Source organism: Ammospiza nelsoni, chromosome 3 (genome assembly GCF_027579445.1).
Source record: "Ammospiza nelsoni isolate bAmmNel1 chromosome 3, bAmmNel1.pri, whole genome shotgun sequence".
NCBI lineage: Eukaryota > Metazoa > Chordata > Aves > Passeriformes > Passerellidae > Ammospiza > Ammospiza nelsoni.
The window spans coordinates 21,983,155-22,010,643 of NC_080635.1; the positions used below are offsets into that span (position 1 = coordinate 21,983,155).

The 27,489-nt window shown below is 42.0% G+C and overlaps 1 protein-coding gene across 3 annotated transcripts in view; it reads right to left on the minus strand.

The window, feature by feature from the left end:
* Positions 1 to 27,489, minus strand: part of KCNK2 (potassium two pore domain channel subfamily K member 2) — a 113,557-nt gene that overhangs the window by 66,842 nt on the left and 19,226 nt on the right. For 2 of the 3 annotated variants that reach the window (XM_059469550.1, XM_059469551.1), the window contains exon 4: positions 8,899 to 9,209. In XM_059469550.1, the coding sequence (XP_059325533.1) occupies positions 8,899 to 9,209 (311 nt within the window). Of the gene's footprint in view, positions 1 to 8,898; positions 9,210 to 10,931; positions 11,072 to 27,489 lie in introns of those variants that run through there. The other variant, XM_059469552.1, reaches the window with a different exon arrangement.

Here is a 27,489-nt window from a genome sequence, read left to right on the forward strand (position 1 = left end):
GATGACTGAGCCCAGAGTGGACAGGCCAGGCATGAGCAGAGCTCCAAAAGCACATTAACATTATTTTCACACCACACATTTTTCGCTTGAAATCAGAACACGGGGAAAAGGAGCATGAGAACACAAATCACATTTTAATTCAATGTCAACATTTCATTTCCTATATAATTTAGAAACACTTTCTAATAAATTCATTCTGCAGCTTTGTGTTATTCCTGTGGTCATGCAGGCATCTCTCTGTAGAGGCCATGCTGAACTTTACTTTGCAGATTAAGACATAGAATACTGTGGCTTTTCTTCTGTCAAAACAAGAGATAAAGCAGCCTTTTGAACAGCACAGTCATTTTCTGAGAACAGAAGACAATTCTAGGTCAGGGATTTCATCTTCTGGTGCTCTGACCCTGCAAGGAGTCAATGGCATTGACTGAGAAAAGGCAGCCTGCTGGCCAGAGAGCCACATCCACTAAGTGGATGCAGAGACACGGGAAAATAGGGAGAGTTTATAAAGTATGAAGGCTGGCCTCTGGTAGTCAACTGTTGTCTCACATGGAAATCAGGCAGAAATAAGTATGTGTCAAACCAGTCACTCCAATGCTCATCTCCTTGTTCCACACCAGGCTCTGAATACATGTTTTTGTACCATCTTCCAGTCACTTCACTTATATGAAATGATGTAACACAACAGTTCATTACTCTCAGCTCTCCTACTTCAGATTAAAATAGAATCACCTCAAATTATGCTTCTGATGAGATCCAGAGTGTGCTTTCTTTCGTTACCCAGCTTGTCAGGAGTTAGCTTGTGCTTCCTGGCAGCCATTTGACAAGTGGTGTAAAAAAAGTCAGATGTGCCTCAAAGTTTCTGAAAACCATTTCTCAGCCTGGATTTCTTCCTTCACTGCTATAGTTCTGCTGCCATTTGACAAGGGCACTCTCCCTTTACAGTGTAAAGATGCACCTCATATGGCCCAGCTACTGCACAAGTCCTGTGTTTTTATTTCAGCTTTGGTTTACAAGCCATGGAAATCCTAGTTCTCAGTTCAAAGGCACACCAGGATGCTTTTAACACTTAACAAACAACTCTTCAGCCTCAAAACACATGGTTTTGGGCCTTGATGTTGAAAGAGATTGCAATAATATTTGTATTATAATTCTGTGACTTCTTGTTTTTCTTTTCAGTTTGTATAACATATAAGTGTGTTCTACACTGGGGACTAGTACCCCACATACTGAAGTACTGAAGGATTCTTTTCACTCTTTCACAGCTACTTAAACTAAAAACATGCAGAAACATAATGAACAACATTTCTATTATAAATATGCATCACAAACCCCATGGGTTTCTATGTGTATAAATTCTCTGTGTGTACATACACATATATATGCATGTATCTACACAAGCACGTTCAGAGAAGAAGGTTTTTCTTTGCTCCTAGATATTACAGACTGGAAGAATTATGCAAACAGCTGTTCTGCAGAACTGACTTACTAATGAGTCATATCTGCCACCCTTTCTAAGACAAAAGCTGGCATTCAGATGCAATCAGGCTAAGCTAAGTTCTGGGTCCATAAAACTGTTCATCTGAAGGAAATGGAATCTTTACGGGTCTCAACACCGGAAACAGCAATAAAAGTTTGAGACCAATCTGCTTGAACAAAGAAGTGACAAGGGCAGTTAGAATTTATTTGTTTTTCTCCTCCCAAATAATGCTTATGAAGGATAAAAACCACTATAAAAAATCCTTTTGGCTTAGGGAGCTGTCCTGTCCCTGGAGAAAATGCTCCCCGGTAAGAGAAAGTTTGGCCAAAACAAAATCCCTCCTTCCAGGAGTTGAGTACAGAACCAAAAGAGGGAGAAGAGCAGGAGCCTAAGCAAGGAGTGCACACAGTCCAGGGGCTGCTGCAACACATCCACACCCAGCCACAGCAGGTGGGTGTCTGTGTGAAGCACAGGTCTGGCTAAGGGTGTGGTCAAAGGTCTTTCACAGAAATCTTTCATTTAATAAATATTTCTCTGCTCTGGAGATTCAGGTAGAACTGAAGGGGGAGGGGTTCAAAGTGCATTTGAACATTTATTTCTGACAGAGTGAAGCAGAAAGGAGACACAGACACAGCAAGAGAAAAAGAGACACAGGATGTTACTGTACAAGTTAGGACTGCCAGGACACTCAGGGTATATAAAGCCCAAGTGCTCTGATGGGCAGACAGGTTACCAAGGACAGACACATGCACAATAACTCAAACTACAGCTCCTGTGCCCCGTGTTTTAACTGCTTTGGAAGTCCTTCATTTCTTCTTTCATTGCTTTGAAAACATCAACAGGCAGCTCTGCTACTGATATTTGCAATTTTTCATTAGCTTCATAACTGAAATGCAGATGGCACATTAAAAAAACTGATGCAATCTTATTTTGGATCCTCAGATAAATAAATAAAATAGAATGCAGCCTCAATTTCTTCTATGCTGGTCTATCTGTCTTTTCAAGGCTGTAAGTTTTACAAAGCATAAGCACTGCTTCCAGGCTAGGATCATGACAGGGGATAGTTTCTGCTTTCTTTTGGAGAGTCTAGAAGGAATTGCAAAAGGAGAGACTAAGAATATTTAGGGTTTAAACTGATACATTCAAATTATCTCAAAAGTTCCTGCTTAGAGTACTTGTAAGCTACACCTCACAGGACTGAAAACATCTACAAATGCTGTGATTCAAAGAATTAACAAAATTTGTTTCAAGCTTAATAGATTTAGTTAATAAATGTTAAACTTGTCTAAGTAAATGTAGTATTTGTCTGAAAACGAGATCTTTGCATCTCTGTGTTTTCCTATCTTAAAAAATTATACAGCATACTCAAATACCCTATAATCACTTGAAGAAAAAGGATTTACACTTCTTTATTTTAACAGTTTTCTATATAATCAGGGATCAAAGAGCTTATCTGACTGAAATTAAAAATATATACCGGAAAAACTGTTTTCAGGCAAATATAATTTTCTTGTGGCTACATGGCAAATTGTAAAGAAGCCTGTGAAAGAGACAGAATCAGTTACTGAGGGAGGTGCAACTTAATGTAGTTACCTACCTTCAGCTATAAAAATGGAAACGCAGCAAATGCACACTTTAAAGTAAAATATTTTTACAAGAAATTAATCCCAGAAGAAGCCATGATGGCTTTCTGGTGATGCCAGTTTGAAGAAAGAAACACTGCTCCCATGTCATTCATAATTATGTCAGGCTTCCCTCGAGAGAGATAAAGGGGAAAAAAAAGCATTTGTCCTCAAGGGAGATTTTTTTTAAAAATCCCATTCTTGGTTTCATTCATAAACTAAGAGATGAATGGAAATAAAAGGGGCAGTGCAGCCGACACAAATGTGAGATGAAAAAAGGCATGGCACACAACTCTGGATCCCTGCACAGAGAGCTGCTCTCCCCATGCCAGCCACAAGCCTGCACAGAACCCAGGGAGATCAGATTGTGGGATCCAGGTCAGTTCAGCTCATCCTGGTGGCTCACTAATTCTTTTGGTGTGTTTGTTTATTTTAAATGCAAGCACATTTTTGTGGGAATTCAGTTTTCAGAAGAAGCCACATGCTCTGAAAGGGGCTGGATTTAAAACTCCACAAAAGTATTACTGCTGAGACAGCTTGGTGCAGCACTCCGCAAACTTGTTCAGATTTCAAAATGAAGGTTTTATAAAGACAAGAATTACCACACATAGCACTTGGAACACATTAAAAGATTGTGCTTTTTAGTGTAAGACTATTTTTTCCACTTGTTAGGGTTTCAGAATAAATATATTTGAAGGATATTTCTGCTAAAGGAACAGGAAATTAACGATATTCTATTATTAACTTATGTTCCATTGTACCTTTACTTGAAAACACTTTATTAATTTTCAGAATTAACTCACTAAAATAATTATAATAATTCACACCAGCTTGCTGGGACATTTTAATTATATAAAATAATAGAACTAAATTTTTTCTTATTTCTATTTTTTTATAATGCATTAAACAACTTGCTTGGATATTAAAAGGAATTTTTTTTTTCCATTTTGGTTTAAAAAGGTCAATGTGAACAAATAACTACTGAGTACTATATAATTAGGTGGTATTTACATAAAAAGTTTTTCTCTTTTTTTTCCTAATAATCTTTTTTCTTTGGCAATGGGACAAACAGTTGCTTCTAGTTGCCAAGACATCCCACAACACAAAATATTGGCCACATCCCTATGTCCTAGGCACAACATGAGTTCTGGGCAAGGAGAAAGCAAATTGACTGTTTTTTCATGCACCTTATTTCCTCCATAGGATATTTGGGATCCTCTAGAAAGAATGAGGTGTATGAAATGACAGTAATGACAATTTTGTGACATTGCTGAGCATCAAATTCAGTCAGGCTCACCTGTTCCCAGAGACAACCCCAGGAGATGCCATGAAGGAAGACACAAGTGTCTCATGGCTGCACAGCACTGCATGAGGACATGAGTGCCACCAGAACATAACCTAAGGTGTCTTTACCATTTGCTACCATTCACAGGTGCATAAACATAGCAGGAATTTTTTCAAAGTTATTAGCATTACATTTTGTGCATCTGAGTTTGGAGGATTTCTCTAACATTTTAAATGCTTAGTGGCAAGCTTGCTATAGGAAACAGTCAACAAACTAAAGAAAAACAGAATTAGATTGAAATAATTAGATACAAGAGCTCCAGTTAGAGAATTATTTCATTCTTTAATGCTTATTGTTATTTGTGTGTATAGCTGGATTACTCCCAGGTTTCTATCAGCTTCTATCAACAAAAAGCTCAGTGGAGAGAGAAAAATTGTTGGATGCAAGACATAAAAAATCCTTAGTGTAAATGAAGATCAGGTTTATATACTTCATCACACATTCATTAAATCCACACAGCCTAAACTACATTTACTCTTTTATTCTGTCACCTGACAGTCACTTTGCATTGCATGGCAGGGCCAAGTTGAGAGCAGGCACAGACAGGGAAACCAAACCACCATTCATGATGAATTGTAGAGAACTCTTCTCCAAAAGAAGAAAAAGTAGGAAAGAACCTGGCCACATTCCTTTCTGCTGTTTTATAATATATTAGATATCACAAATAACCAATCCAATGCTTTCTCATCCGTTACCAAATGAGATCCTTGCAAGACCTTCCAACTGCAACTTTTTAAAAGTGAAGTCTAACATCAAACCATGCACAGCTTGCTGCTCTGTTGTATTCTCATTACTCACCCAGGTAGTGTTTGTACTTTTACACTCCCTCCTGGGGTATTTCTCTAGTTGTAAATTTAGATATACCACCCCTGAGTGCTGTGCACTGCCCACCTCAGCACCACTGGGGACAGCATCCAGTGATCCACTTAATGCTGTTGTTAATGCTGGCTTCAGGCTACAGCAAAAGGAGCTGGAATTGCCTGGAAAAACTGGTCTCTTGGGTGTACAGATATACTCTGCATGACTTGTGCACATTTTTAATATGGTACTAAATGGAAGTGCTCACAAAATATCACGTTATGTACCTGGATATACCTCTCAAGGTTGTGCATTGCTGTTGTTTATTTCAGGTATATTCTGTGACAGTGAGGCAACAACTGAAGTGCTTTAGACTGAAAGATTTGCAATGCTGGACCATGGAAGTCTGAGACAGAAGAAGTCATAAAGATCATGCGGTTTTTTGGGGGTTTTTTTTGTCAGCACAGGAATAAAGCTGCTGGATGGGGCTGAAAAGTTATGAGGAAAACACAGGTCCTTTTTCTGAGGCAGCTGAATTTACCCCACTGCCATCCTCAAAGCACTCTATTCCAATACCTTTGCACATTTTCTAGGCTGCATAGCAGCTCTCTGTTGCCCCATATTTTACATCTATATAAAATATATGATGTCTGTAAAAGTATAATTCTCACCTAGTACACCCAGAGGAGCCACACAATCAATGTGACAATACAAAGTTTCAGGAATTCAAAACCCAGGGAATAAACCTGGGCCTGCTGAAGAGTTGGCAACAGTATATATTGTTGTAGCAGGACAGGTTCTGGGGATTGGTGAGATAAAATAAGGTTGGGTAAACAGGAAGGGAAAAATCTCTATCCTATATGTATATATAGAAACACACAACACTGTTTTAAACAGCTTTGTGACAAAAGGAAGATTTTAGCCAAGGTCCTGGAAACTCCACAGCTCCTGGGTGGTGCTGGAAACTGGACTGTCATTCCACTTGTGCTTTTTTTTTTTTTTTTTAGCTGAATTTGTTGTCTCCAACGAGGGTCTCTGAGGTGCTCACCTGAATGAGCTACCACATATTGCACTGCCTGTGGGCAGTTTTTGGGTAGTCAAGCCTGCTTCAGAGTAAGGATTAAACTCCAGATCAGAAGTTTGTGAAGATTGAAAAAGCTTGGTATGACTTCAGCAATGACTAGCATGAAAGAACCAAAACAGTATCTGGATTCCCAGAACACAAAGTTCAAAAAGAAAAGTTGCAATTAATTTCATTATAGTTTGACTCAAAGTAAATTCTTGATTAAAGAAGACATTACAGTCTATAAGCTCTGTAATTTTCTTCACACAAACTAATCATTCCAGCTCCCTTCTACTCTAGTACATATTAATTTTCAGTTTTATAGCTTTCAGTGAATTCTTAAATAACATTTACTTTTTCCTTGCACGCACTATTTGTTTTTATTCATACAGACATCCAACAAAATCTGAAGAAACACTGCATTATATTGTAATAGCAGTCAGGCACAATCCCAGGGAGACAAATTAATTTCACTAATTTAGTTTTTGTGGCAAAGTGGCAACTAGGGAAGAAATATAAGCCCAGTGAGTAAGATAGTAGCCTAGACCTGGAAAAATGAATTTGAGACTCTCTTATACCATTGCTTTTTCATTTTACTTTGGGAACACAAAATTTCCCAACCCTTAATGTTATTGACTTGATGTCATTGACTCACACTTTGCATAAAGCAAGGCACCCAAAGATGCTCCCTGTGCCCCAGCTCTGCTCCTGTGGAAGGAGTGGAACAGCCCATTCCTACCTCCACATCATGGTGCTCTTTACAGAGAAGCAGAGGGGATCAAGGGCAAATTAAGTTTTCCATTTACCCCACCAGCAAGCAGAGCAAACTCTTTCCACAATTCTCTCTCATTCATGTGCTGTGGGAGGCTGTGTCACCTCCCCATGCTTCACACGCCTGTGTTTTTCTGGTTGTGGCAAGATCATTAGTGGAGATGGAAGCTGATGCTGATATGGTTATCTGTTCTCTGATGGTCGTACTGAAACTCATTTATTTTACGCAGAACATCAAATGGAAGTTGAATGCTGATGAAGTGGTTTTTTATTATCAATCTGTGCTTCTGGGCAGAGAATCATAAATACTAAAATATCTACTCCAGAGCAAACTTCAACAGTTTTTGCCTTAAGGTCCATCTCACAGATGATGTAAGATAATATTGCTTCAAAATTTCTTTTCTTATCTTCACAAGTACAGTATCTGACCTAAAAATTTCATAGGAGGATATTTATAGTAGCTAAGAGAGTTATTTTTCATCAGAATGTGCTTGTGTATTTCTCTGAAAGCTTATCTCACATTATGCTGGTCAAACCACTGGAACACAGTTATTACACAGCATCTAAATCACTATCAGCAGCATCTCCTCAGGCATGCCTCATTGGACTCGTGGAGAGAGGAACTGTCTGACAGGCATTTTAAGGGTAGCAGTTTTGGAATATGTTTTAGCAACAAGGCAGGGGAGAAATCACAAAATACAAGACATTTTCCCAGCTTACCTTTAAAATTCAGAAGTAGTGTACCATAAAAATAACTCAGCACATCAGAACTCTATATTTAAAACTGAAAAAAGAAAACATGTCCATGCTAATGCTCAATGCAGATTGGTCTAGAGAGGTAAAACCAGCCATATCTGCTGACAAACAACACTTCCAGAATTTTTTTCTGCCCATGCATCTGGCATGCTCCAGAGTTCCTGCTCGCCACAGTCTGGGTGCCCAACGTCCTCTCCTGCTCTCCCTGTCCCATCTAGGGCTCTGTAGAGTCAGATAGCCCCATGGCCACTGCTAAGGAAGGAGTCAATCCTTGCCAACTCTTGACTGTTCACTCGAGTCTCCCATTTCATTGTCCCATGCCCAGAACAGATGTGATTTGGCAGCCCTCTGCTATTCCCTCTAGTGCCACTGGATATTCATAAGAACATGGGAGTTAAGTTGGAAGGGGATTTATGGGGCTCCAGATCTAGTTCTGTGCTACTGCAAATAAGTATCTACCATGGTTCTGAGGCAGGGGACCTGCAAGGGTAAAGTCATGTTAATAGGAACACACCAATGTACATCATTTGTGGATGTGCCTTTAAGAAGCAGAGAAAACTGAGATTTAAGATCAAAGTAGGAAGTCCATGGTGCTTTCCTGTACTTAAAACAAAATCAATATAAAGAAACATACAGCTGGAAGGAACGCTAGCTTGATAAAATCACAGTAAATTAGGAGTTCTTTAAGGCAATGGATGGTGTAGCTTCTTCCTCAGAATTAGGCACTTCAAATATTGACAGAACTTGTAAAGCACAATCAATATACCAATTCCTTTTTGAACTATTAATTATATATATTGCTGATGAATAATCATTTAATTAGCATAATGGGAGGCTTCAGTGAAAAGGCCCTCTACCAAGCATACTGGACTTAAAAATAGCAATAGCTTTTCAACCATGATGCTTTGCATGAAAATGCAAATGCTCAGCTTCTGGTCTAACACTTTTTACATCGCTCGGCCAATACAGAGCCCTGCCAATAGAGGTTTGCCCCTTATCACTGCAGCACTGCCATGTATCATTTGTTCCTCTAAGGCAAGGTGATGAGGGGTTTGGTATGGATTACCTGAATCAGTTCATCAAGCTCTGTTGCATTCACACAGGAATGCTGAGATACAAACGTCTGCTTCTGAATCACAATGGTGGTTCTCTGGGAGGTCTCATGAGGCTGCTCCAGGGCTTTAAATACTGTTGCTCCAATTATTAAATACACGACTACCACCAGAAAAATTGTTGACACTGTCTTCCATTTCATAACATTAATGGCTGAATCGTTTTCCTCCCGTGAAGCGAGCACGGTAGGCTTGGTGGAAAATGATAATCTTGGTTTGGAGTTCTGAGTGGCCGATTTGGGATCCAGCAAGTCAGGTGCCGCCACTGGCAAAAATAGAAAAAGAAAGTTAATGTTCACAGTGCCACTCAGATTTCACTAACTAAACTTCTTGTCAAGAGATTACACAAATTCTCTTGCTTCTAAATGGAATTCTTAAACTGCTTCATCTTTCTCTTAATCCCATAACACCTTACAACTCAAATCTTACTCAGATCTGTTGCTCTGAGTAGTAGTGTCCATCCTACATGTATAAGCACTTTTGGAACATTTTCTACATCTGTCACCGTATGATATGGAATAGTTTCCAAAAGCATACTTCCTCTACATCCTTGCATTTCATTAAATTACTCTAAGGTAGTATTTTGCTGCAGAGATTTTTTATGTCCACTGTTCTCTCAAGCACTGCTGAGCAGCCTTCCAGCTGTGTTCTACCTCAGCACTACAGAAGTATCAGGAAAATACAAAACCTCATCTCCTTCAGCTATTTTATCCTATGCTCCAACAAATGCTCTCGGAGAACAGCTGTGTGATCACTTCTAAACTCCCCAGACACAATCGTAAAAATAAGACATTGCTCATCATACTGGTCTTAACAGGCTAATTGTTTATTGATTACACCTTTCAGAAAACAGCGAAACAACACATGTGTGCTTACTGGAAGAGTCGTGCATTTGTTACAGCAGGTACTTCTATTTACAGCTACAAAAACCCCACCGGGTTAGGAAAAGAGTGGCTGAGTGTGTTAATCAAGTACTTGGATAACTCATGTGACTACCAGTAACTACATGGGCACTAAAAAAAAATCCTCCACATCAAGTCCAGATAAAGGTCTCCTGCAGGAAGATGGTCACGGCAGTAACCACACAAGCTATATTTAAATTGTTTTGAATGACCAGTACATTTTAAATGGCCACGACAGCTCTTCCACCCGCTGGTGGGAAAAGCTCAGATCTAAATCGAGAGGAAAGTCTCCCACAGGACGGCGGAGATGGGATGCGTCCCTGCAGGGAAGGCGGTGGTACTTGGCAGAGTCGCCGCCCGGGAACCCGCCGGGCTCGGGCACACGCCGCTGCTCCGGGAGAAGGGCTCAGGGGCAGAGCGGCAGCCCCGGGGGGCCGGGCGGGGACCCGGGGCACCCCTGGCATCCCGCGGGGTGGGCGCCGGGCGCTCCAGGCGCGCCGCGGTCACGCCTCCCACGGCTCCGGCCCCCGCCCCACGGGCACCGGCGGCTCGGGCACGGCCCCCCCGTCCCGCACCTTGCCGGGGGAGCCCCTTTCCCGCCGCCGCCTCCTCTCCTGCGGCAGCCCCCGAGCCCTCCCGATCCCCAGGGCCGGTGCCGGGGAGCGCTCTCGGCGCGGCCGGGGCCGCCGAGCCCGCCCGGAGCAGCGCCGACCCGCCGCGGCCGCCGGCGGCGAACAAAGGAGCGGGCACCGGCACCGCCGCTCCGCCGCCCCCGCCCCGCGGCCGGTGCAACGCGCCGGGGCCGCCGCCGCCCCCGCGGGGTGCAGCCCCGGTAGCCCCCGCGGAGCTGCCGCCAGCTGGGATGCTCCGCCGCGGGGAGCGGCGCGGGGGCGAGGCGGCCGGCGGCGGAGCCGGGGCGCGGCGGGAGCGGGGCCGGGAAGGGAGGGGAGAGGAGCCAGGCAAGGTACAAAGGAGCCCCGGGCCGCCGCGGGGAGCATCCCGGTGTCCGGTGCGGGGGAAGCAGGGGCGCATGCAGCATCCGCAGGGCTGGGAGCGGGGAGGCACGCCATTGTGCTCGTACTCACTTCTTATTTACCGACCCGGTGCCCTCTCCTCGCTCCACGGGCAGGCATTTTTTCTATGCTTGGATAGATACAGTTAGAGCAAATTCAAAAAAAAAAAATTCAAAAAAAAAAAAAAGGAAAAGAAAAGAAAGGCAGGAGCAGACCGATAGGAAGAGGCTGATGGATGGGTCTGGAGGAGAGGGAGCGGCAGGGGCGGGCGGGCTGGCAACGCGGATCCCGCCGGCTCTCCCCGGCCCCGCGGCGTGCGAGGTGCCTCACGTCGCGCATCGCGCATCGCACATCGCGGCGCTTCGTGTGTGCGAGTGCGTGCGAGTGTGTCCGTGTGTCCGTGCGTGCCTGAGCGCCCGTGTGTGTGTGTGCGTGTCCGTGCGCGCTCCGGTGCGCCGGGCGTGCGGAGCAGCCCGAGCCCGGCGGTGCCTTTTGTGGGGCGGCGAGAAGCCGCACCGCTGCTCGCCCCCCCCGCCCTTCCGCGCCCCTTCCGCGCCCCCCGCCGGCGGGGGGGCAGCAGCTCCGCGCCGCTCCCGGCCCGCCGGGGCTGCGCCCCCTCCGCGCCCGCCGCCCGCTGGGCAGATGCTGCCGGGCGCCCGGGGGAAGGTGGAAGGGGAGCCGGGGGAGGCAGAGCGGTACCTGCTCTTCTCTCCAGGAGAGCAAGGTCTCGCCTGGAAACAAGCGAGGAGAGGGGAGGGACAGAGGGAGGAGGAGAAGGCACCGGCCAACCCCGCCGGCGAGGCTGGACCTGCCGGCGGTCCCCGCTCCGGCCCCACAACCCGGTCGCCTCGCCCGAGACTCCCCGTGAACTTTTGAACTGTCCGAAATGTCACCGAATTAGGAGGAGAGGGGGGACAAGCGGGGACACCTCGGCCCTCGCCGGGGAACGGCGCGGGGCTGAAGGGCCAGGCGGTTCCGTCCTCCCCGGCTCGGCCTGACTTTAACCCGGTGCTCGGCAGCCCGGGTGTGCTGCTGCAAGGAGTTAACTAGGTGGGATCTGGGAGGCAGGGATGCTAGCTGCTCTCCTATCGCACGCGCCGCCTGCGCACCGCCTTCTTCCATTTCTGTCTGATAGATACATCAGAAATGCTGCTTCAACTGTGCTTTCTGCCACTAAAAAGCCTGAAATTATCCTTGCTATCTTTGCCGTGGACTAACTCCCCTATTTCCCAGTCGTCTGTCACCTGTGACACTATCCATGGGTCAGTTGTTCACACTGAGGTGAAGAGCATGAAGACAAATCCTAGAAAAGGATTTACCAAGAGAAACCAAAAACTGCTCCCACAGCCACTCTCTAAAAAGTCTAAAAAAATTACTCACCGTAACAAATGGGTATAAGTCTCAAGCATTTAAAGCCAGAGGCTGTATCTGTAAAATGGCCAAAGACAGTCATACATCGGGTGTTTAATGGGCTATAATCCCACTTAAATCAGCAGCACCATCAGCAAACACTTTAGAAGTCACTTATTTTAACGCTTCTCCATATCAATGTGACATAATACAAATGAGTGTAATATTGAGTTCCTCAGGACTCCCATTTCAGCAACATCAATCACACCACTCTCACGCTGCGTGTCCACAAGTCTCCAGAAGATGCAGCGCAGGGCAGGAAGCTGCCCCTGCTATTTCAGAGCGAGCTGTAGCTCATTGCTGCCCATCCCTGGGAACCATCAGAGCACTTGTCGAGTATTGAGAGCCTCTGGGCCCAATCCAACAGCCCCTTGCAAGCAGATCTTCAGTCACAGGGTTGGCTTCATCAACATAGACCTAATACTCAAACATAAAAGAAACGTCTGCTTCTGACTGCTGATACTCCCTCATTCAAGGAATTCTCAAAGATGTAAGATTCTCACACCTGAATATTTTTAATATAAAATACTGTCCCCCCCAAAAAATAATATTTTCTCCGTTCTTTCCAGCAGATTTCTTAATCATTAGCCTATGTAAACACTGGCTGTTCCTATCTCATGGAAAAGAGTAATTTCGCAGGATTTCTTTGAACATCCTATGGAAAAACAGGCGTGAACATTTTCCTCCATGCTGACCTGTGTCTCCATAAAATACTGTGGAAAATACTACATGCCTTTCTTTAGCAATCTAAATATTTGGAATGAGATTTTGTTTTTCTTTGCGTGAAGGAGTTATTATTAAAAGCTTTAAAAGGCTCATATTTATTGCCTACAAATTGAAATCCATGGGAAGCCTTCCAATAGCTTCGGGAGGGTTTGGAGCAGGCCTTAAATTTAGTGATTCCACCCAATGGGAAGAAACCATTTTGAGATCTGCTCCAGGAATGACTGCATTGGTGCCTTAACCTTAAGACCTGAAGAGCTATCTCTGGGAAAGCAGTTATTTCCAATAATTACCTAGTAAACATCTCCAATGTCTACGTTCAGTTGGTTGATATTTTCCACCTATTTGATCCCAGATGCAATCCTCAGCTGGATCCTCATTGTACACTTACTTTGAGTGGACTTGAGCTGTGCATTCTCATTTCTAGCAGGGATATAAATGCTCCACATACAGCATCAATCTTCAAATTCAGCAAGAAAACCAGTCATTCTTTTTGTAGTCTACAATAAAAAACATTGTGTACAGCAACTCCTATTTTCTGGAGGCCTTTTACAGCACTAGCCTTTACTCTATGGAGTCGTGCCCATCAATATTTTTTTTGCAATGTATACCACACATTGTTTGAATATTGTGTGTGACCACTTTGCCCTCAAATTTGGAACTGACATTCGACCAGCTTGACGCATCAGGCCTGAGCTTTGCTAACCAAACACACTTAAATGCAGTGCTGACAAAACTTCCCACTAACCAACACACACAAAATTTAGTAATAAAAGGGGCTAAAACACAGAGCTCCAGCCTTGCAAGCAAATGGATTTGCTGCTAAGCCAAAGACATTTATCTGAACAAACTGGGAAAAAATTTTCTAAGATTAAGTGTAAGCAGGTTTGTGTATTTCATGCTAACATGAGAAAAACTCACAATGTACAGGACTGTCAAATGCTGTCTAAAAATGTACTGGCATAATTTGGGATGACCACAATACTCACAGACGGAGGGTACTGGAAGCTGCTCAACTCTTTGAAATGTTAACAGTAGGCTCAGCCAAAAGAGACAGGCATGCAGCGTGCAGAGGAAGTTGAAGTTGCATGATAGACACAGCAATCCCATATTCATGGCAATAACAGCTGCAGATGACCTAAACATAGCTTTGATAGGACACAAGATCACTTGCAGAGAAACAGTTATTCCAGAGAAGTATTACCCTATAAAGACCAATTTGAAAGTCTCAAGTAAAAGGTACTCTTACCTGTCAGTAACACTTTCTTTTCCTCTTCCTAATTCAGGAGCTATCCCCTCCCTGGGAGGTCATGAAGAACACTTGCTTTGCACCCAGAACAAGAGGCTTCTGCTAAGCCCCCGCCTCGGTGAGCAATAAATGCTCTTCTCCTTCAAGCAGCTGTGTAATGGGAGGCACCACAGGTTCCAGCCTTCCTCAAACTTATTTAGCTGCTGAGAATTTCTATACTCCCAGGGGACTGCTACGACAAGGGTTCCAGTGAGGACATTGGCCTCGCTGACTTCAACAGCAGCTTATTCATGTGGGCACCTGATTGATTGGCCACAGGGAACCTGTGCCTCTGATCAAACAGTGGATTGCTATAGGCTTTGGGACCCCCTGAACACGGCATCCTCTCTTCCTCATCACATAATAGCAGGAAACCTCTGCCTCTCTTCAGAATTTGGCCAAACTGTACACCCAGTTAAAGTCAAGGATAAACCTCTGTTACTGCTAGGTTTTATTAGCAGAAAGATTTGCAGAAACACTGCTGGACTTACATAGTAAGTTAATTTTAAGGTTCATTTTACTTATTCAGCAGAACTTACAAATTACTTGTCCCTTGACTTCTTTGGAGACATTAAAAGATCTCTGTCAGTTCTTTATGGATAATTATGACATTAAGGCCATGCCATGCCACTGTATTTCACCATAAACCATTAGCTGTATCCTGCTATGGGAATTTAAACTAAATGAGGTACTAATGGCACACAGCCTGCTTCTCTGTGGAGCAAAGGAGAAGGCAGACCATGTTCTTCACAAGCAGCAAGGATGCCAGGCTGCTTGAGTGACTATGCTGAAAACACACCCTCCCAGCACTGGGAAGAAGGCAATAGGCAGGAGACACTTGCAGCTGAGTGGCACTCAGCCCTCCTCTGCCTCTGAAAATGGTAAAGCCCTAAAACAGACACATTGAAAAATATGTGATCTCATCTAATTCACATTTTGAAATTAGTTAAGCATACATAGGGCAACTAGAATATGTATTGCAAATCACAGAATCATAGAATGTTAAGTGTTGGCAGCAACCCTAAAGACCATCTGGTCCCAACCCACCTGCCATGAGCAGGGACACCTCCTACTAGACCAGGTTGCTCAAAGCTGTATCCAACCTGGCCTTGAACAGCTCCAGGGTTTGGCATACACAACCTGTCTGGGCCACCTGTTCCAGTGCCTCACCACCCCAAGTGTAAAGGATTTCTTCCTAATATCTAAATTAAAATTCCCCTCTTTCTAAGTTATACCCCTTCCCTCTTGTCCTGTCACTGCAGTTCCTGACAAAGAGTCCCTCTCCTGCTTCCCTGTAGGGCCCCTCAGATAATGGAAGGTTGCTATGAGCTCTCCGTGCAGCCTTCTCGTCTCTGAGCTGAACAGCCCCAAATTTTTCAGCCTGTCTTTGTAGGGCAGGTTCTCCAGTCCTATTTTCAACTTCATTACCTCTCTGGACTTGCTCCAGCTGTTCTATGTCCTTCTTATGTTGGGGTCCCCAGATCTGGATGCAGCACTGCAGGTGAGGACTCACCAGAGCAGAGCAGAGGGGGAGAATCACCTCCTTTGACCTGCTGGCCATGTTCCCTTGGATGCAGCCCAGGATTTGGTTGGCTTTCTGGGCTGTGATGCACATTTCCAGCTCATGTTGAGTGACACCTCCCAAGCATGTCAGGGTCCCTCTGGATGGCATCCCTTCCCTCCAGCGTGTCGACTGCACCACACAATATTAATGAGTTCTACCTCACTAACAAGTTATTACACCTACAGGAGCGTCTGTCCTACAGTGTGACAAATTATTTATTCAGCAGAAAAGCCATTGTTTCTCACCTCATCAATTACTAGAAAAAATGTTTACATGTGCTCATCTATTTTTATACAGCTCAGTTGTCAGTCTTAATTACGTTCTAATTCATTCCATTGCTAGCAAGCCTTATCTATCTATCCACTTGCGGCAAGAGGGAAGTTGTTTTAGAACCTGTAAAGCACTGACTGTTGTAATTAATATTGTGAATGTGTATTTTTCTTTACTGACTTGCAGATCTCCCAGTGGGTTTCCTCCCTGCCTGTGTCGTATTATCAGACCTAATGGGATTTATTTATCACATGTTCTGCCACTGTTTTTTTCATATTTGTTTCCACAAATCTATTATGCTTGGAGTGCTTCAGAAGCAATGATTATAACTAACTTTCAGTGCCATTTTCATCAATGATAAATGGGAATTGCCGTATGTCACCATTATTATGGATTATTTATGCACAGAAAAATCTTACGACTGCTTTGAATTACTGATGTCCTTGATGGACAGCTAGTAGTGCCTTGGGATGATTACAAAATGCTTTTCTGTAATCACCAAAATGTTCTGCAAAATTACTGGTTTGTAATTTGTTTTCCATTTTTGCCATTGTGGTCTCTTCAAATAAGGAGGCTGACAATGGGAATATCTAGATTTCATATATGTCTGTCCACACCCAATAGTAGCAACCATGCAACTGATTTTCATGGTGCTACTGGATGAGATGAGATGGAAACCTAATCTCCATATTGTCTTTGCAGATTGGAAAAGAGCAGGGAATATTTTGAAAGAAAAAAACATATGTATGACTGCACACCTCAGGCCTGATGAGAATTGCCGAAGTTTGTGCTGACTGTAAAGGGAATTTTCCTTGAGTCAGTAAGCTTACTTTCAAATCATGCCTTGAGGAGAGGAGGACTTTTTGTATTTGTAAAGTACTATATCCACATTTTAGGGAACTCTAGAATTAGTGGCACAGAGTTATGACACAGCAATCTGAAAATAAAATAAAATACAGACAGGGGACACTGGAAATCACCTAAAATAGCATTAGTGCTTTTCTTTTCGAGTAATTCACAAATCAAATTTGGAAGAAACAAAACAAAACAGACAAAGAGAAAACAAGGGAAAATAGCCCTGGCAATACTAAATAAGTATCATGCAGGGTAATGAAAGAACTTGCTAGCAGAAATAAAGAATACAAATGAGGTGATGAAAAAGGAGAACATAAGGTATCTATGTTTTAAAACCACCAGACTCTACTCTATCTGGCTTTAGCCATAAAAGCATAAAAGTGTAATGAAATCCATGAATTATTTTCAAATATGCACAAGAGAATATTTTTTGGCAAACTCTATGTTCAGCTATATAGAGGTATGTCTGGAAAGGATGCTACAGTATTTTAAAGAAAGATAACTTTTGGTAGTCTTTTCTTTCTTTTTTTTTTTTTTTAATTCAGTAGATTGTTCTAGTGCTTGTTCTTTCTGCTGTGACAAAGATGTCACTAACACCATACAGGCAGAAAGCTGGGTGAGCAGAGCCCAGTTCTCATAAGGTATTTGGGCAGCAAGAAACATAAATTCCTGCCATTCAGATGCATCATGCATTGGCATTGCTCAGCACTTTCATCCTTGAAGGCACTTCCTTCTATTTTCTTTAAAGTGTGATCTTGAAATTGAGGGCTTAGTGGTTTAATCTTTGACTGGCAGTTATGGACTGTGTTGGCAGGAGAACAGGCTACTCATGCTCACCTCTTCAGCTTTGAAGTGGCTTCTAATCCACGTACTTTTGCTGGAAGAAAGGTGTTTCTATTGTGTCCTGCCACTGATGTTAAGCATGCAAAGAAACTCAGCCATGGGCTTGTACAGTCTTATGTTTTATTTTCTCTTGGTAAAGGGAACATTAAAAGTTTGACTCTGGCTCCAAGGAAAATATAGGTAGAAAATACAGGGCAAGACTGGCCCATATTTTCCTCTTTGCACAGCAAATATAAATATACCCCAGATGTAATACCCCAGGCACCAAACAGAACCAGATGCGCTTAGGGCTTGGCCTGGTGAGAAAGTTATTTTGTATGATCCCTTCACATAAAACAGCTAAAATTAATATTATGAAATTTCCATTACATTTTAGCAGCCTGGACATAAAAGCTGTTCTATTTCTAAAATTCTCAGCAGATTAATATTTTTGTAATCATTTGCCCAAAAAGATTAATTGCCTCATCACAAAAAAGGGTGAGTAAAATTGTAAAAAAATCATTATGTTAGTGTAAAATGTACTCTTCAATAAAAATAATTATTTTTCTAAATTATTTATATTGGCAACAAACACAGTGTAAGTGACCCCCTATAACAATTTATATAAACTTTCTGTGATTTTGTGTGTGTTGTGTGTTAAAAAGGGGAGCCTACCAAATTAATGAGCATGATTGCCAGGGAAAAGTTAATAGAAAATCCATAAAGAAACCAATTTCTGAAATTATTGCTTTCTTAGCTTTTCATGTTCTCTCCCATAACAGCTTCGGATATTAAGGGGATTATGACTCAAAAAATTTACCTAAGGCTTTATCCAGTAAGAGTATCTCAATGAAAGACATACAAGAAAAGCAGTGAGTAAAGAAGCCTCAGGCTGACTATTTGCACCAGATTCTTGGGCACTTATTGGCAATTTCTTTATTTTAGAGAGAAGATCTGGTGATTTTTACTAACTCATAAAAATTGCCTAGAATATTCTGAAAAGTGAGCTCTGATCACAATATTATAACTAGTAAAGTATATTTGTGGGGAAAAAACCCCATCCCTTATTCCTAACTTGCAGGGTCACAGGGAGCAGGTCCTTCATCCTGCTAGCAAATCCATAAAAATACATACAATCCACACGTGATGGATTTCAGATATATCTGCTGTACATCAGAGCAGAACCCCACACAAGGAGCTATGTGGGAATTCAGAGGCAGTTCCTGCATGGAAAGGATTGTGCAACATAACAAAAAAAGTATTTCCAGCTTCTGATGGCAGGGCAGGAATGATCTTCCCAGCAGCACACTCAAACTGGGAGCCCTGACTCCTCAACATGGCAAACTCCCTTAATTATGGTACTTCATTGCATGTAAGTGTTGCCTCCAGCTCTGGAGTTAGCTTTTTGTCAGCTACTTTGGGAGGTTTTATGTCATTTTGCAGGTGAAAGATGTAACATCTGACGTGGACAGAGGTGTCTAGAAGCAAAATAGTGATCCCCGAGGAAAGCAATTTATTTTCATTTCTGTGTGGCTCAGTTTTCACCACTGGTGTTCTTGAACAAGCTTTCTGCTTCTGGACACAAACACACTTCCCACCATGCTGCTCAGCATTATGCCCAATTCTTATGCCCAATTGGTCCAGAAAATAGCTCTTCACTTGGCTTGTTTGGAAGGCAAGCAGAACAAACTTTATGCAAACAGTAGATATGGTTACTGCTTTCTCTGAAAACATAAACAGAAGAGAAGTCTCCAGATTTTACATAATAGTGCAGTGATTGCAAGGCTTTCTCAGGATAAGCAAAAAGAACTCTAATTATTTATTCTGCATAAAGGCATTTCTTCTGCATGAAGGCATTTAAATCCACATCTTTAACCTCCCTGTACAGAGCCTATCATTCCAGTGTTCAAGTAAGCCCAGTTCAAGCAAGTTACACTCAGAGATCACTGATCCTAGTTCTTTACTGGACTCCAGAGCACTGCCCTGTGATTTTATCTGATCTCTAGGAAATATTACTGAGCTATATTTGTTGTTCTCACTTACATGTTTGTGCACAAGAGGTTTTACACTTGAGTTTTATAAATAGCAATACACTCACGTGGGCGCTTAGCAAGTTTCACCTCCCTTGCCATCAGCAGAAAGAATTTTACTGAAAACAGGTAAATGACCTGTTTACCTGTTTGCTTACTTACAACAGCAAGTACTGAGCTTGTCAGGATGTTTTGCCTTCCTGTTGCATAAAGGGTTTCTTCAGAGTCAATTAGCTGCTGACTTCCAGCTGAGCTACAGTGTCACAGAAAGGCACTCCAAAGGCATCTTTACAGAGCAGAGACTAACCTGTATCAGGCAGGATGCAAGAGAACTGGATCCCAGCACCAGAGAACTGTGGCAAGTATTTTGGAAATTATTTTGGCTCAAGTCCCTTCTAGCTACATGGGAAAGACAAACCACATTGAAGCTTAGCTAGAATAAGATGTACCTACAACATGTTTTATTGTTTCATTTCTCATACCTCTCTCCAGAAATACTCACTGATAATTTTTTTTAATAATAACATTTTAGCACAATGAATTCGTTTTCTTTTTGACTGAAGGCTAGATAGAGCAAAAACAGATTTCAGGATGGCTGACAAACCTGAAGCAGCCGTGTCCTCGGTATGTGGCAAATCCTTCAGTGTATATCAGTCTATTTGTACATTTCCAAGCACTCCAAATATCTCCTCTAGCTCATAAGATTCAGTTTGCTAACCAGAAAAAAAAAGATTCCAGGTAAGAGGTTAGTCCTGCACTATTAATGTTAATCTGAACCTTCCCAGCAGGCATCAGGAATAAGGAGATGGCATAAAACTTGGGGGAACACCCTAGATTTACAACAATCCCATAGTCCAGCAGGAATTAAAGAACTCTAATGTAATCCCAGTTCTTCCTATGGGATTAAAGATTCATGAGGTATGAAATGGACAGAGGGAGAAAGAGAGAAAATATTCCTACCTTAGTGATTATGCATTTCCTTGGCAGAAGAATTCATGAGTTCCTGCCCCAAGGACTGTTTATGTATTTTAAACAATGACAGTTTTAGTAAAAATCAAAGTACAGGAACAAATAACATCTGATCATTTCTACAGATATTAACACTGCTAGTCATTATCAGTCTAGGTCAGCAAACACTAGGTTGCCATCATCTGCTTTCACATTCTTTACCAAGTTTTCTTGTTTGGCATGCAAGAAGGCAAACCATCAAGGATGCTGCAACGCAGAAAATTCCTGCTAACTCAGTTCAAACAGAGTAATTAACAGAATTAATCAATTTCAATTGAATGAGATCAAAGAACTCTCCTATCAGTTGACTGTTTAGAATAACTCAAGGAAGATTAATTTCTATCCTAGTGTTCTCTTGATCCCAATAGGTTGTTGATGACAGGAGAGTAGAAAGCAAGCTTTTTATCATCAATCACTTTCGTTATTGCTTGGCTACCTGCTGTGTACAAGGATCCACATATTCTTCTATTTTTAAACAAGAAAGCAACCTGTCAATAAGTGCTGAGCCGCTTGCCATTCAAAATGACCACTTAGGGAAGAACCTAAGCATAGTGGCTGCTGTGTAGAATATTTAACAGGAAGCTATATATGGAAAAACACAACTTAGACTTCAAGAGTCCAAGCCAGCCATGTTTCTCTCAAAGTAAGTAACACTGAATCTGCATGTAACAATTACTGATGTCTTAACTGCAATGCATGCTCAATATACCACTACACATACAAGACATCTGTTTTACCTAGATATTTATCTACATGTAACTGCGCTTGCACCCGAGCTATAAGCTCTAGTTATTACTTATACAGAATGTATAATGTCAGGCTGGAGGATCACCAGCTTGTGAAAGGAATTACATGGTCTAGTTGTCTTCAATAAGGGAGGACAGGGGTAACTGACCCTGTCTTTCTTCCAGTCCAGACTCACATCTCATCAGTTACTGTGTATTGGTGCAGCACATTTTATTTACATCACTAAAATAAGATCAGCCGTCATTATCTCTCTCTTATGGTCATTTTCTCTTGTGATTTCACTTCAGCTCTTTTGGGCTTCAGGCTTAGTCAACACAGTAATTTAAGAGTCACCATGCTCTGCACTGATGCATTTAGTTTTAGTTAAACGCAGCAGATGCAGACCAAAGTTCCTGAGCTCCTGTGTCCCCTGTGTGGGGAAAGTCAGTCACCCACGAGAGGAACTCACAGTGGTCTTCCAGGAGCTGCTAGCAGCTAGGCACTGAGCAACACCAAGGAAAGGAAGGCGCTAAACCCTGTCAGGCTTTGGGATTTAAGGGAGGAAGTGTCCACACTTCAAATTCCAGGTGTTGTTTTGGTGGGCTTTTTTTAAGTGCTTAACAAGGACAGAGTAAAAACTGGAAAGAAATGGAGGAAAAAGGAAGAGAACAAAATCACCACTTAGTGCAAGTCAGTGGCTGAAATATCCACTCAGGAGACAGGAGAGGAGATCTACGCTCACCTCCCTGTGAACATTCTAATCAGCCAGCCGTTGGGTGGAGTATTCTTAAGCCCCAAATATTTAGCAAGCTGTTTATGATTTCAGCAATGAAGTATTTTCTATTGACACCCATGTCCTAACAGGCCAAAACCGTACGCTTCTATTCCATTTTCATGTGTACCTTACTCAGGCGAGTTCCCATCGACTTCAAAGGAAGCCTGGAAAGTTGGAGCAGTTGTTTCTCACATTCTGAGTGTCAGAGCCTGTGCTGAGGCTGCCCTGCATGCCGTGGCACGCCCCAGGGTCCTGCTGCACAGATCCTGCAGACCAACGCCCAGCTGCAGCGTGCTGCGGCTCATTCTCCAGCTGGGCCTGGGCTTCCCTTGCCATGGGAGCTGGGTCTGCAGGATTCAGGGACAAAGCATGGGTGCACCCCTGGGTCTTGCCCCAGTACAGCAGTGCCAGTCAGCCTGCACCTGCTTCTGAGCACCAGGAAACGGGAAGCACTCACACACACCATGGCACTGGAGAAACCTGCCCACTGAAGAAGTTTCCATGGGTGTTCAGCAGAGCACAGGTCTTAGAAAATACTCACTGCAGGAAAGTACAAAAAGCAAACACTAATATAAACTGTGCCTGAAAAAAGTGTATGCATCTTGGGTTTGGATAAAGCAGAACTAGGACAGAAACCATTTACCCTTCATTTTTAAAATCAGTGTATGAATCAAGCCAAAACACAGTCACATATTAAATTAGAATGCCAAGTATTCAAAGTGAGTTATTAATTTATTCCTTAATATAAGTTTTCTCCCTAGTACAGACTACCAAGTTTAGGTATTAAGATGTGTGCACTGGCCTCATTACAATAGCATATATATGCTAAACATTGTGAAGTGCTCTCTGTTTCACTAATTCTTTGAGGTGAAAAATTACTGTTATGTCCATTTTTATCAAGGGGATCTAGAAAACAGTGACTTGAGAGCACTATATAAGGAATTTCCTTTGACAGCTTGGGGTTTATCTCTTTGTGTGTAAATGTTCCCTCATTTCAGTTCTCTGAGAGAACTGAGCCATTTTTTCCTTTGCAACAGACATTTGTTTCTAATATCTCCAAAACATATAAAGGATATCATCATCATGGATAGAAAATTTCTTTCATCATGCACATCTTTAAATATTTACAATTTCCATTCTACATTTTTCTCAGTGTTCTTTTGTAACCATAATGACAATTTTCATTTTCTTTTTTGTGTGTGTGTATGTGAAATTTCCCTCCTAATTTTTCCTTTGCTGCCTATATCGCAATTTATTTTAGAGTTTTCAAATATGTTTTTCTTTCTATCTCCAGATTCCTCTGGCTTTCTAGCTTATACATTCTCCCTAGGAGAAGAAGCACCACACATATTTCAGCTTCTATCTTTCTTAATAAGTAAAATTCTGTTTTCATGGCCTTGAAATTACATTTAGTTTGTATACAGCTGTTATTGAACTGACTTTGTCACTGTACAACCTGGGCTTTTTTCTCTGTATCTAAATTGATTTAAAGTTTCATATTGATCTGAGTATCAATATCCAGTTTGTAAGCAACAATACCACTCATGTTCAAGGGCATATTTCAGTCATCTCATATAGAGCTCAGTCTATGCAATCTCCGTGGGAAAAGCTTCTTTGCTGTGCAGAATACTTTTACTTATTTTCCTTTTAGGTACAGCTTCCCATAGATAGCTTTGTTTCTTGCAAAATAGTAGCTCAATCAAAGGCTGGGCATTGCTTTGTTCCCATTTGTTCTGACGAGTTGAAACTTTCACATTACTTCTTAGAAATTTGCTCCATATGAGAAGTTAATCGTTGAAGAGGTTTTTAATTATTTTGTCAACCCTTTTTTTAAACTAAGATTTGTCAGCCTAATCTGTAGCATCACCTGTTTTCTTTCGAAAACTTGCATTCTCATGCAAAAGTGTTCTCCAGACTGGCATACTAACACAGCTGCTTCTAAATGTGAGTCAGAATTTCATTCCATATTTCTCTCTCAATTTTGATCTCCCTACTGCAATCTGATCTCAAAATTAGGATCCCATAAACAGCAAAATTCAGGGTTTTTTTTACAATATTAAATAAATTTCTCTTTGGGGTATTTCACTTGCAATTAATCCTCTCAGAGTTTCATTCTTTCAAAGAGTGTGATTCTCCTGACATGTTTTTTTATCACAAACTGGTAATTAGACTGCTCTTCTTTAATTGTAGGTTATTAAATTAGATCTGCTGCCTCTGGCCTGAGGTTAATGGAAAAAGAAGAGTAGCTAGCTTTTTCCCACCTCACTCTTTAGAAACTTTTCTTTTTGAAGGGCAAAAACCACTTCTTTAATCCCTGTCTGATCAACTTCATAAAAAATCCAGAGGCAATAGCTGTAGTCATTACCTGCTATTCCAACTCCTTCATCCCTCACATTTTCTTTTGCTGTTCTGACACCAAATGTATGTTATTTTTCCTGCTTCTTCTTCAGATACCATAGCATGCTCTTAGTGGTAATCACTGCAAGTGCCTGGGTTGGATTTTATAACCCTGATGAACCTTTCTAGTGGTTAACAGGTAAACTAACAAATATTTAGCAGAATATTTAACACTGGAGCTTGGAAGAAATGGAAGCTGCTGCTTCTCTTTTTCCTCTTGGTGTTGATCTGTTCTGGTTCAAAGCAACACATTGCACAAGGAATGTTACACTTCTGACTTAGGCTATTCAGGGTGTAGCTGAGCTTAAATCCTTGCTTCAGCCTGAGTCTAAGATAATCTTTGTGGCTACAGGTGGCAGGAAAGAAATTTTTACAGAGGCAGTAAGTCTCCAATAAGTGGATGGGGAGACTCAGTACATTGTGAATAGAACCCAAAGTGGCCAACTCCCTGAGCAAAAAGCCACCAGACATCACACATTTGTGGTACTGATCCTTTCAGATGACCTACAAATAGCACTGCCCATGTGGGCCACTGTGTCCTGGTTCCTGATCCTCGTGTTGCCACTGTATAAATACAAAGATATGCCACATAATAATCTCAGCCCTTGTAGCCTGATTTAACCAATTTTATTAGAGGTTCTGTTAAATCCACACTTTTGCTCATACTGATTATTTTTGTTAGTATCAACAGTACATAGGAGGTGAGGTTTGGCCAGCAAGTGCTTTCAGAGTGCTGTGTGCCAGCCCTGGTGAAGTGTCAGAGGGAAAATACACTTAATTCTAATCATTTGTGATCCACAAAAATTAATCCAAAGAGGAACAATAAAGGTTTCTACATGAATCATGTCAGAAGAAACTGGAAGAGCTCAGCTCTCTTAGTCTGGCAAGATGAGTGCTGAGAAGGCTTTGATTGCTGTGCGTAGATCAATCACAGAGTCTTTTTTGAGCTAAGGAACCATGTTGGCAACAAAACTGGAATTTATTCTGTGAATAAATTTTGGCTGGGAATCACAAAAAAGCAAGAGAAGAGCCAACTTTTGGAGCAAGCTCTCAATAAGGAGGATTAGAACAAAAACTTAACATTGTAAAATAGAGGGTGGCCAATTTATAGGAAAAATATTTATCTGACGTGCTGCCTGCAAAAACAGGAGTTTGGTCTCAGAGGCTCAGAGGAAAGATGGTCAACTTTCTTGAACCCATAAATCACATTCCCTGGTCATCACAGAACCACACAGACGTCAGAGAGCTGTGGGGAGAGACATAGCTCAGCAAGCCCCAGATCTTTTAGTGTTCCCTGGTGGGTTTAGGCTGGATGGCCCTGTTCCCCAGCAGCCTCCAAACCAGTGCAGCCCAGTGCCACACAAGAGCTGCAACCCCAGCAAGGGAGTTCATCTGGCATGCAGCTCAAAAAAAACCCCAAGTCCTTCATCCCAAACCCTGCCAGCCACACATAGAGATGTAACATTCTTCCAGCCCACAGCTCTCAGGTACCAGACTGTCTCTTCTCCAGGCTGAGAAGAAAAATCATCTGGAAGAATATTTTTCAGAGTAAGATTTTTTATAAGTACTTGTTCTCTGATCTTCTGCAATTTTAGCAACAGTAGCATTAAGAACTACAGTGAAGACTGAACATTTTTATGCTAAATTATTATCATCAGGGTTAAATGCTGTACTGATAATTTAAGAAGATTTGAGCTTTAGGATGCAATAACAGTGTCCTGAACTGCATGTTCTACCAAAGCTGAAATACTCACAGCAAGTAAGTGTCAAGGCCAAGGGTATGTGCCATTTATTAATAGAAGATGAAGCTATTGCTGAATTAAAAAGTAGCCTCAAGTTACTAGTATAATTAAAAACTGTGTTTAAATATTAAGATGAATGAAATAATTTAAATTGTGAGCTGTCAAAGTGCCAAGTAAATAATTTAAAGACAGATTTTAAAAGCAGAGGGAACACCCTTTTTCTGCTTTTGCTACTTCTTCATATTACTAAACCATTTTTACCCTTTCTAATCTCATCCTCACATTCTTCTCTGCTATTTGCATATGTTAGCAAGGTTACTTTCTGCTACAAGATATTTCTGGTTTTATAGTATGTGCTTGTAAAATACAGAAGAGGTTGTACTTTGTCCTGTGTGAAAATGGAAAAAAAAATCATTGGGAATAGATGGAAAACCCTTTCTGGGGCAGCCACAGGGAACAAAATAGATGTTTATGGATAGAGCAAGGAAAATGAATCAGGAAAGTGGGTATGGGCTGACTGCAAGTTGCTTGGTTATCTAAATATTTTCTTTTCAGGACTCTTTCATCTCCATTTTCTCTGTTGTTAAGAGTTATTTTTCTCACTTTGGATAAATAATACCCTTTTCTTCTTTCACCAAAGGGCATCAGAGGCCAATGCTGATGAAGAGGGGGAAAAAAGGAAGGCAACTGCGGGCACTAAAGTAAGAAGGAAGTTTGTGCACTGACTGCGCAGGTAGTCAGGTGGTCAGTTCCTTGAAGAACTGGCTTCTGTCATCAAAGACATTTTAATACACCTCAAAAAAACTTCTCACCATCTCCAACTCAAGGCAACAAAGAATAGAAGCAGAGCCTTGTTCCCACTCTGCCAGACGTGCATTCCTGATGCCTTGCTCTGTCTGCCACCAACCTGGATGAGGGCATTGATCTTTCATGAGTGTCGTAAATCCCTAGGTGCTCTCTCTGCAGAGATGCAAATAGACACCCATAGCTAAAGTACAGGGTATAATTGCATCCATGCAG